The following is a 12,497-nucleotide window of genomic DNA, read 5'->3' on the forward strand; positions in this document are numbered from 1 at the left end:
TTTGTCCGTGTCATTCCCAACATGACTGTGGTTTTGCCATAAACCCCGGCTGGCGTGGTAATGACACTCCATGGCGGTGCAGCAGGGCGGTGGGCGTGGCTGACTGGTGCGGGGAGCAGTGGGTGGACGCTGGTCTGGTCCCAGTCTGGCCATATTCAGATGGGGAGGAACAGCAGGAAACTCGGGCTTCCAGTAAAAACATGCAATTAGAAACACATTGAGTCGCTGGGAGCCCCGGTGTGCATGCTCTGTATGTGGCGGTGGGGGCTGTCCCAAGAAAAGGGAATAGCCAACATCTTTTAGAGCCATTAACCCTCTGCGTTGAGGTGTAGAAGGAAAGGACTATTCCACGGTTGAAAAAAGCATCTATACTTTGTTTGGATGTTTTTTTTTAAAATGCCACTGTGTTTGAGAGCGTCAGCGCGGCCCTGAGGCCTGACCACTAAGAGCAGGCAGCGGGCACAGGCGGCGGGCACAGGCGGCGGGCACAGCTGGACCAGTGGGGAGCGTGGGCCAGGGCCCTGTGTGCAGCCTGAGCCACTCCCTGCCTGGACGACCATGTGGTGAAACCAGTTCCAGAGGGAGTAGAGGTTAACATGGCCACATCTGATTTGAGAACACTGCAGAGCAGCCAGCCGCCACAGTCCTCAGGGACACTGGGTGTGTGAGTGGTGGAGATGCGCCTGTAGAGGCACATGTGTCTCATTCCATATCCATGATCTCCCATGAGTTTAGCAAAGCAAAAGCAGCATAGGCCTAATCAGTCTCTGGGGGGATAAGTGTTACTAGTTTTCTACATTGATATATTGATTGATTTTACACCATATCCACATAAACTAGCACCCAAACACAGAAAATAGACATACCGACTATTGGTTTTATAAACCGGAGTGTGATTTCGAGGAGACTGAATGTCAAACATGACAGGATTTATAGCCACTCCAACAGCACCGCAGCCTATTTGATGACAAGTTTAGAGAGACTTCCAGCTCAAGCATCCAACTGCCATTCAGGAGATTCTCACAGACTCAGTAAACGCTACAAACCAATGCTGTTGAGCCCTTCAGGAGCATCAGCAGTGGATGAGTTTGAGAAATGAGTCAGAGTGAGTCCCTTTATAGAGAGAGCAGAGAGTAGAGCAAACATCAGAGAGACTCTTTAGTGGGTGGCTTTAGATCAGGTGGTGTGATGACTGTGGCCTCTGAAAAAAACACTTCAATTACCTCAGGTTCCCAGCAGACTCCCAGCCAACCCAAGAATAAGGGTTAAATTAACAACAACAAAGTCAACCATTTTAACCAACTCCAAAGCGTTTCCGAAATACCCCAACGTCAACAGTTAACCAACTCACACTTAGAATGAACAGAGTAAATGTCTGTTTTGTAGGTAATGAGGTTTTTATGAAGTAAAAACATGGAAGTGTGATGTGAATTATTCACAGTTTGAGATGAATAGTAAAAGAGAGGGAATGTGTAACAGTCTGTGGAATACAGGAAGGCTATGGTCTGGTCATATAAAATCTACAGAGAAACAAACATAACTGCACCATCCATTAAATACATTTCCCATTTAACATACAGGATTACAAAAACAGGAGTGTAAACACAAAGAAACTACTTGGTCCCTCAGAATATGAAATAACCATAAAAAACATTCTTCTTTTGACAAACCGTAACAGTAACTTTGACAACGGTAATGAAATGCATTTCCAGGCAATGTGTGGGCTGGAGGAAGGGAGTAGGCTGGCTGTGTTTGGTAAACATCTTTGGCTTGGAAACTCTTTGGAAAGTTTTTACCTGGTCACAATAGTTGTGGCAGACTAAGACACCTCAGCAGAGGTGGCAAAGGCACTGTATGGTTGGCACGAGGTGGGAACCTAGATGCAGACAGTGGGATAGAGACTTTTTGAGCTAGGCTAGTTATTGTATTGTGCTGCATTGTCTGGAAATGTCAATCCCAAACTTTCATATCAAAATGAAATTGAATGTAAACTACAAACAGGGAGATAAGGGCAGTTTGGAAGCAGATCAGAACTGTGTGGGTCTTGTGCCTCATCCAAAAACCCCTGTGAATTTAATATCTAATGTTCATACTCCATAATTCATACGTACAGGATTTGTTTCAATATTTAAATGTATCTTTTCCATATTCTGCATTTGCAAATACAGTATTTAATAGCAAAAAACACTGCTTATTGCTACATATGAAATGCCTAGCAAGTGTATAACATTGTAAATATGGTATACTGTATCTTTATCTTTAGTAAACTGTCTGATATAGATGGGTTCCTTAGCCCTCGGTCTCTCCATGAACGTTCTCCATGTGTACTTTGAGGTAGTCATTCCTGGTGAACTTCTTATGGCACAGCGAGCACTCTGCCATGGGCCTGTTGGGGTTGTGGGTCAGCTTGTGCCTGCTCAGCATCTTCTTCAGACTGAACGACAGATCACACACCTACAGAGAGCAGAGGAAAGAGAAGTGTGTTAGTTAGCTCTGTTAGAGATGGGAATTATCACACCTAAAATACGGTACATACAAATCTCTGTTTTAGTAGGTCTCTGGCGGATCATATTGAATGAATTTAGTCCTAAACTAAAGGACTATGCTGCAGAGGAATATTAAGCTATCAAATCCCTATTATGGGTACAGCCAGCTAATTGAACCAATTACATGAGAGAAGGCTTCAAGGCAGAAATCATATTTTCCCAGTAAAGCAAGGAGGAAATAAATTAAACTAAACATCCATCACAAATGATACATTTTACACCCTACAAATGACTCCATGTCAAACTATCAATCATATTAATCCTGCATTGGCATGAGCACAGCAGTTCCCCACATGGACTCAGGCTCCCAGCATGTCTTCTTCACACTCAAATACTGTATTCTCCATTCAAAATACAAACCATGGAGAAGTACCCTAAAGTCCACCTGCAGAGAATCTACGGCTTTCTGTGACCGAGTGTGTGTGTGTTTCTGTGATTACGTCATCAACCCGGTTTAATCAAATTTGTGATACACATCATCACACATAGATGGCTGGAGATACCAAAGAAAAATAGCGCTCAATACATTTAATACTGAATCAACAAAGAATTTCATCAACTGAATTCCAACATGGCCAGGAAATTATTACAATAAAGAAATGGCCTTAACTGAGATAGCCTTCGTTTCCCAAAACCCCTAGTGCTAACCCAGCCATTTTGAGCTTAAAGGACCCGTCATGTCAGACAGTTCTGAGGGTTAAGGAAACAGCCAATTTGATTGGCTTAAGGATTTAAAACTCTCTTAACTTAAAAAGACACAAGTGTGGTTCTTCCATGAAACAAAATAAAAACAGTGGAAGGAAAGATGTTTTCAACTTCTAGACATGGTTAGAGGAAAGTGAGGAGGATCCAGAAACTTTAACTCGACTTAAAAGTTTCTTCCAGAGCATCATCAGGATCCATGGTCGCGTGTTCCTCTCTCTCTCTGAGAATCATTATTACTCCTGTGGTATTATAAACAGAGGGTCATTTCTCCCTCTGATCCTCTGATCCTTTGATCCTCTGATCCTCTCACTGTGTTTACTTGAGATCAGCCGACTATGCCTCTCCAGAGGAGAGAGATCTTTATCTTACTCATATTGAGTTTTAGCCCACATCTGGCCACGTGCCACAGTCTGGCTGAGCAGAGCATCAGCACACACATACTGTGACATATATGGACATAAACATACGCACACACACGGACACACACACGGACACACACACACACACACACACGGACACACACACACACACACACCACTTGGAGTTATGGTTAGGGTTAGAGTCCAGAATAAGGTGGTTTGAGACTCACATCACACTGGAAGGGTTTCTCTCCGGTGTGGGTCCTCATGTGTTCGTCCAGACCTCTCTTCTGACTGAAGGCCTTGTTACACTCACTGCATTTATATGGCTTCTCCTGCAGGGACACACAGACAAACACACACTTTACAGACAGATCACCTCTCAACACACAGCTAATCTGTATACCAGGGGTCGGCAACAGGTGGCCCGCGGGCCAAAACTGGCCTGCAAATGTTTATTTTTATAAACTGTAAAATCACCAAGGATTCAGCTAAAAAGGAGTTTAATTTTGGAAATCTGTTCCCAAGTACCAAAAAAATATGTGATCGTGTCTCAATGAAATTACTGTATTTGAACATCTGAATCTAGCTGCCTACCCCTGCTGTATACTGTACACAAATACTGAAACACAAATGAACTCTCTCACACATGGAAGAAACCTGGATAACATTTAGCATCCCAAAAAAGTACCAACACACACACACTTTCATATCCTCTCACTTCACACCCCGCCGCTCCCCAGTGAGTTTATGAAGATATGAAATGAGAGGTTGTACAGCCCCTGCAGTAGGGAAGAAATGACCAGCGTAGGAACACATCTTTTTGATTTTTGAATCCCTAAGGAACACATGGATCCCTAAGGAACACATGGATCCCTAAGGAACACATGGATCCTCTAAAGCGTAAGCAAAACATGGCACAGAAAAGCCCTTTGAACATATATCAGTGCACTGGCTCACACGGGCTGTAGAATATCACTCCTGTCTCCACACCTCATCAGTTTACCAAAGAACATTTCCTCTGTGCCTTTCAGAGGCCTGTCTGGGTGTCACTCAAAAGCAGTTATCGCTCTGTGGGTGTGTTACTGTGTGTGTGTGTGTGTGTGTGTGTGTGTTCTCAATCTAGGTGTGTGTCTGGGAAATATTTTTGACACTTGAAAGCTTAGTTAGAGTTAAATAATAAGCACAGACATATAGCAAGACTTCTTGTTTGGGTGTCAGTCTTTGACAAGACTCACTGATAGCGAAATTTCTACCCATTTATGGATCAGTCGTCAAGGGTACGAGGTGAATGCAGGAAGTTAGGGTCCTGGGAAAAGGGCTATCATGTGGGCGGGACACAGTTAGTGCCCAGAGACACAGGACACAAAAGGAGGTACAGATCAGGTTCAATGCACATGTCTGCATGAGTATGTTTGTGTGTGTGAGTGAGAAAGAAAAATAGAGACGCCTAACAGAGTATATGGGGGTGTGTGAGAAACTTGGGCGTGGAGGTCAAACCAGAACATTATTGACAGTCTGTGTATTGTAAACCACCAGTAAAATCGGCTAGTTTAACAGGTATTGCTTTTCTAATAAAGCATCACTTTCCCACTTTGGGGAAATCTTCCCCCCTGAATGACATACAAAAACCCCAAAAAGGGTTAAAGTTCAGAGTTTAGGAAACACATGGATGTAGAGGGGTGATGTGGAAGACGCAGAATGCATCACTGTGGCCCCAGTAACATCTAACATCTGTACCTGGTGACCTCTGCTCTTCAGCAGCTGTCCACCCTAGTGACCTTTGACCTGACCCTCTGACTGGCTCACCTCTGAATCTGGCCCCTCAGGAGTCAGCAGGGTTATGAATGGAGGGATAAAGCTCTGTTTATTTACTCTGAGAGAGGCAGGAGGATCACATTTCATATCAAACGTGTGGTCAATGGTCATCTCTAAACCAACATGGCCACATGGGATGTCCTCATCTTCTGTTACCCAATACAAAATGAAACCCTTGCCCCTATACCACTAGGCACTTCGTATAGCTCTGAAAGGATTGGAGAGGTATTAGCTATATGATGATAATTCACCTAGCCTACCAGAGGGCAAAGCGGAGCACCTACCATATTGCTAATACCCATTTCAACTGGTCCGATCACTTAATGCTGTGATTAACCAATCAGAGACTGCTATACTGGATCAATAGGAGCCAGCTGAAACTGACCAATGGAAAAGTATTACAGTAAAACCCTTTTAGAGGTTTTCAAACTGAAAACAGAAGTGCTTGGAAGATTATGTTGGAACTATCAGAACTCTAGGCCAAAGTCAAACAAAACCGAACAGGCAACCCCACAGAGAGAACCAGTGGAATGTTAATCAGTGTGTTTTCAGTCAGATCACTCTTGTCACATCACAGAACCTTAAAGAGATTAATAAAAATCTCTGACCAGGCAACATGTCAGCAGCTTTATAGGAATCACATGTATTCTCATTGTTGCAGATGGTTTGGGATGTGGGATAAACACACAACTCTAAATGGATCCATCTCTAAACTATACATTAACACTGAGCTGGAGCTCCTTCAGCCAAATGGCATTGTTCTGCTGAGTAGTGATGTCATCGTCCAGCTCTCTGCTGTGTATCACAGCTCAGCCCATATTTCACTACTGCAGTCACCGTACACTGAGCAAAGACAGAGCCGGGAACACACAAAGCCATGTCTCAATTCAAACATTAACGTTTCATCAAGTCCTCTCTAGAGAATTGGAACTGATAGGAGTTTCCCGGTCCCGCCAGCTGCCTGTTTCCACTGTACCGTTTCAGGCCAGAAGCTTTATACTGTACCTGCAGCTCAGGTTCATAAGGTGCAATGAAATGGTTTGTGCTTGAGCAAACAGGAAATGTACTTGAAACATGTCAACAAAACCCTCAGGCCATACCCATATGAATTAATGATCATGTTAAAAGTCATAAATAAATACTGTATATATGAATATACAGCCCCATATGGCTATAACCACAAACACAAACACACACTTCAACACACATAGCTCATGGAAAGCTGTGAAGTGGTGGAGAACATCAGTGGGTAGAGAAGTAGTGCAGAGGCACAGGCAGGAAATGACCTCATGAGAGACCAGTGTGACCATGCCCTTCCTCTTACAACACTGAGCTCTGAGTCAGGTCACACGTACAGTGCATTCGAAAAGTATTCAGATACCTTCCCTTTTTCCACATTTTGTTAAGTTACATTCTTATTCTTAAATTGAAAAAAATATAAAAATAAATCTATCTACACACAATACCCCAAAATGACAAAGCGAAAGCAGGTTTTTCCCCCAAAAAATGTAAATACAAAAGAAAAGTATTTATATAAATATTCAGACCCTTTGCTATGAGACTCGATATTGAGCTCAGGTGCATCCTGTTTCCATTGATCATCCTTGAGATGTTTCTACAACTTGATTGGAGTCCAACTGTGGTAAATTCAATTGACTGGACATGATTTGGAAAGGCACACACCTGTCTATATAAGGTCCCACAGTTGACAGTGCATATCAGAGCAAAAACCAAGCCATGAGGTCGAAGGAATTGTCCGTAGAGCTCCAAGACAGGGTTGTGTCGAGGCACAGATCTGGGGAAGGGTGCCAAAAAATGTCTGCAGCATTGAAGGTCCCCAAGAACACAGTGGCCCCCATCATTCTTAAATGTAAGAAGTTTGGAACCACCAAGACGCCAAACTGAGCAATCAGGGGAGAAGGGCCTTGCTCAGGGAGGGGACCAAGAACCCGATGGTCACTCTGACAGAGCTCTAGAGTTCCTCTGTGGAGATGGGAGAACGTTTCATAAGGAAATCCATCTCAACAGCACTCCACCAAATCAGGCCTTTATGGTTGAGTGGCCAGACTGAAGCCACTCCTCAGTAAAAGGCACATGACAGGCCGCTTGGAGTTTGACAAAAGGCACCTAAAGGACTCACAGACCATGAGAAACAAGATTCTCTGGTCTGATGAAATCAAGATTGAATGCCAAGCGTCTCGTCTGGAGGAAACCTGGCACCAACTCTACGGTGAAGCATGGTGGTGGCAGCATCATACTGTGGAGATGTTTTTCAGCGACGGGGACTGGGAGACTAGTCAGGATCGAGGGAAAGATAAACAGAGCAAAGTACAGAGAGATCCATGATGAAACCCTGCTCCAGAGCGCTCAGGACCTCAGACTGAGGCAATGGTTCACCTTCCAACATGACAACAACCCAAAGCACACAGCCAAGACAACGCAGGAGTGGCTTCGGGACAAGTCTCTGAATGTCCTTGCGTGGCCCAGCCAGAGCCCGGACTTGAACCCGATCAAACATCTCTGGAGAGACATGAAAATAGCTGTACAGCAACGCTCCTCATCCAACCTGACAGAGCTTGAGAGGATCTGCAGAGAAGAATGGAAGAAAATCCCCAAATACAGGTGTGCCAAGCTTGTAGTGTCATACACAAGAAGACTCTAGGCTGTAATCGCTGCCAAAGGTGCTTCAACAAAGTACTGAGTAAAGGATCTGAATACTTATGTAAATGTGTATTAAGTTTTTTTTATTTGCTTTGTCATTATGAGGTATTGTGTGTAGATTGATGAGGGAAAAAAACAATTGAATCCATTTTAGAATTAGGCCGTAACGTAACAAAATGTGGAAAAAGTCAAGGGGTCTGAATACTTTGCAAATGCACTGTACCTGCTCATCATATCAACACCAACGATACCTGTCATGTTCTCCGCTCATATACATTCAGGAACCCAATGACTGTCTTTCAATAAGACTGCATGAGATTGATATGAGATGTGGATGTATTCTAGTCTACCATCTACAGCTCTAAGTAGTCTTCATTATCCTCCCCAGTCATAAAGAAATTCACTGTGGGAGCAGCCTAAGTGAGGGTCCTGGCATCACCACACTGGAAAAAAGACCTTCAGCATTCATGTCTGCAGAGCTAGACCATGACTGGCAAGACAGGACTCCTCTCTTGCTCCCTCCCTGCTTGGCGGCCTAACAGAGGTGTGTGAACCTCTATTCCTGGGTGTGTTACGTTCTACAGCTTGGCTGAGCACTGAGCACATCAACCAAAGCATAGTACTGGAGATGGAGAGATAAGACTTTATGGAAACCTAGGAGTTGGTATGTCAGGAAATACTCAACATACACACACACACACACACACAAAAACAGTAGCGTGTGCAGATTTTCCTACATCTATAAAAAGAGAAAAGTATGCTTCAGGATATTTCATGTGACTTATTGAATAGATCATAAATCATGTTGTGGTCAGAAGTTATTTCCTAATGGCCAGCTGGTTTAGAGGTTAAAAACCCCCGTCAACGAAAACAGCTCCAAAATGTTACTGCTATTCCCTGGCTTTCATGACAGTTTTCTTTTACTCACATACATAAAGACATACATATGCGACCACACACACACACACACACCACACACACACACACACACACACACACACACACACACACACACACACACACACACACACACACACACACACACACACACACACACACAGTGCTGTCGGGAGGACGAGGGAAATACAATAATTTCCATGTGGGCAGGATAACACCAACACCTCAAACTGTTCCTGGAACAAAAAGAGGGGGGAGTGTGGGAGGAGTGGGTGTGGAGACTTACCCGAGTGTGTGTGCGGATGTGCATCTTCAGACCATCATTCTTGCTGAATGCTTTGTCACAGTAGGGGCACTGGTATGGGCGCTCACCTACGGAGAAAACAGAAGGATCAACACACATCAGAGAGAAGGAAACAAAAAAATGACCCAGAGCATACTACAAAGACAGTGTACATATGCTTTTAAGTAGTTAAGATAAGTAGTTAAGACATACATTTGTCTACACACTACTCACTACACACTACACACTTCAAACTCTTTGAAACACAAAATACTATATGATGATCAAACATTAGACATACAGTACATACAGTGCCTTAAGAAAGTATTCATACCCCTTGAGTTATTCCACATTTTGTTGTTACAGACTGAATTCAAAATTAATTAAATATTTTTTCTCACCCATCTACAACACCCCATAACGACAAAGTGAAAACATGTTTTTAGACATTTTTGCAAATGTATTGAAAATTAAATACAGAAATATCGAATTTACATAAATATTCACACCCCAAATAGAGCAGATCTTAAAAGAAGAATTGGAGGTATGAAGAAAGGGAGGGAGAAAAACTAAGGTGTTGTGCTGCGGCCGGCCACATACAGAGCAGGGCCTCCAGCTCTTATGCAGCACCACCGAGAGAGCTGAGGTCTACATGCTTATGCCAGCCCTGCCCCGATGCACTACACTGCACTCTGCCACTGAGCCTCCTGCTAGCTAGAGCATAAATCTGGTTGAAAAGCCTTCAGCCATGCTGCCTCTGATGTGTTTCTGATGCTCCTCCATGCAGGGAAACTCTTCTTCTCCCGGATGTAGGTCCTCACAGGAACTAACGACGATGGGATTCTATGGGTCTCAGGTTTGGGGTCGAGGTTATTTTAATGTAGATGTGTTCTGAGAAGACCCTCATCGTCCAATGATGAAGCAAAGCTAACAGAACCCCCACATGCCTTCTCAGAATCAGATTTAGTAAAATACCACTTTATCTTAATAAATGTAACACACATCTGCCTAGAGTTTAATCTGAGAAAAGTATTATTATTAGTCATGTGAGAAAAGCCCCCACAATCAGTAGTACCGCTTGTCACATGAAAGACCAGAGTCAAAGAGTAAGGACACACTACAATCCATTAGGGGTGTGAACGTTAAAACATTTAAACCAAATTGAATCGTTAACGTTAAGAAAAAAATTCAAAATTTAAATCACATTGTCGTTATCACAAAACTACCACTAACAGGTCCCGATCATCATCATAAAGGGGAAAAATGTAACATATAGGCCAACCTAACGCAACAATGGTGTAACGTTAGGAAACGTGGATGTATCTTTCAAATAATTTGCCACGGATATAAAGCGTTCCACAAATCATCGTCATTAAAATGTGGGGAAAAAAGCGCTGATTACAGGAATGATTGCAGTTGATAAGCAGCCAATGTCAGTGGCCTACTATAGTTGATAAGCAGCCAATGTCAATGGCCTACTATAGTTGATATGCAGCCAATGTCAATGGCCTACTATAGTTGATAAGCAGCCAATGTCAGTGGCCTACTATAGTTGATAAGCAGCCAATGTCTGTGGCCTACTATAGTTGATAAGCAGCCAATGTCTGTGGCCTACCATAGTTGATAAGCAGCCAATGTCTGTGGCCTACTATAGTTGATATGCAGCCAATGTCAATGGCCTACTATAGTTGATAAGCAGCCAATGTCAGTGGCCTACTATAGTTGATAAGCAGCCAATGTCTGTGGCCTACTATAGTTGATATGCAGCCAATGTCATTGGCCTACTATAGTTGATAAGCAGCCAATGTCAATGGCCTACTATAGTTGATAAGCAGCCAATGTCAATGGCCTACTATAGTTGATATGCAGCCAATGTCAATGGCCTACTATAGTTGATATGCAGCCAATGTCAATGGCCTACTATAGTTGATAAGCAGCCAATGTCAATGGCCTACTATAGTTGATATGCAGCCAATGTCAATGGCCTACTATAGTTTCAAGGTAATTTGCTAAATGGAGGACTGCAAGCTCCATTTGACATGCGACTTGCGCTACTGAAACAGGTGCGTCTTTCTCATCAATATCGCTTTTCACCATTTACTCCTGTTTCAACAGGGTGTTATTCACTACATAATGGGAGTTGAGACATAGTGTCCACATCACTAAGGAATTAACATGGTCCACACACACCAACACAGCCGTGAAGAAGGCACAACAACATCTCTTCCCCCGAGGAGGCTGAACAGATTTGTCATGGATCCTCAGATCCTCAAAAAGTTCTACAGCTACACCATAGAGAGCATCTTGACTGGCTGCATCACCGCCTGGTATGCCAACTGCTTGGCATCCAACTGTAACGCGCTACAGAGGGTAGCGCATACGGCCCAGTACATCACTGGGGCCGAGCTCTCTGACATCCAGGACCTCTATACCAGGCGGTGTCAGAGGAAGGCCTTAAAAATTGTCAAAGACTCCAGGCGCCCAAGTCATAGACTGTTCTCTCTGCTACCGCATGGTAAGTAGTACCGATGCACCAAGTCTGGAACCAACAGGACCCTGAACAGCTTCTACCCCCAGGTCATAAGACTGCTAAATAGTTAACCAAATAGCTACCTAGACTTTCTGCATTGACCCCTTTGGCATTCACTCTTTTGACTCATCACATACGCTGCTGCTACTGCTTATTATCTATCCTGTTGACTAGTCACTTTACCCATATCCAAACTCTTCAGGACCCTGTCTTTCAAAGATAATTCGTAAAAATCCAAATAACTTCACAGATCTTCATTGTAAAGGGTTTAAACACTGTTTCCCATGATTGTTCAATGAACCATAAACAATTAATGAACATGCACCTGTGGAACGGTCGTTAAGACACTAACAGCTTACAGACGGTAGGCAATTAGGTCACAGTTATGACAACTTAGGACACTAAAGAGGCCTTTCTACTGACTCTGAAAAACAACAAAAGAAAAAGGCCCAGGGTCCCTGCTCATCTGCGTGAATGTGCCTTAGGCATACTGCAAGGAGGCATGAGGACTGCAGATGCGGCCAGGGCAATAAATTGCAATGTCCGTACTGTGAGACGCCTAAGACAGCGCTACAGGGAGACAGGACGGACAGCTGATCATCCTCGCAGTGGCAGACCACGTGTAACAACACCTGCACAGGATCTGTACATCCGAACATCACACCTGCGGGACAGGTACAGGATGGCAACAACAACTG

At 43.6% G+C, this 12,497-nt stretch overlaps 1 protein-coding gene across 1 annotated transcript in view; it reads right to left on the minus strand.

The window, feature by feature from the left end:
- Positions 1-1,378: 1,378 nt before the first annotated feature.
- Positions 1,379-12,497, minus strand: part of LOC106560247 (PR domain zinc finger protein 5) — a 50,945-nt gene continuing 39,826 nt past the window's right edge. The window contains exons 14-16 of the mRNA XM_014122908.3: positions 9,273-9,358; positions 3,841-3,945; positions 1,379-2,454 (exon numbers count right to left, since the gene is read on the minus strand). Of these exons, the coding sequence (XP_013978383.1) occupies positions 2,290-2,454; positions 3,841-3,945; positions 9,273-9,358 (356 nt within the window). The 3' untranslated portion in view covers positions 1,379-2,289. The remainder of the gene's footprint in view (positions 2,455-3,840; positions 3,946-9,272; positions 9,359-12,497) is intronic.

Source organism: Salmo salar, chromosome 10 (assembly GCF_965601325.2).
Source record: "Salmo salar chromosome 10, fSalSal1, whole genome shotgun sequence".
NCBI classification, from domain to species: Eukaryota; Metazoa; Chordata; class Actinopteri; order Salmoniformes; family Salmonidae; genus Salmo; species Salmo salar.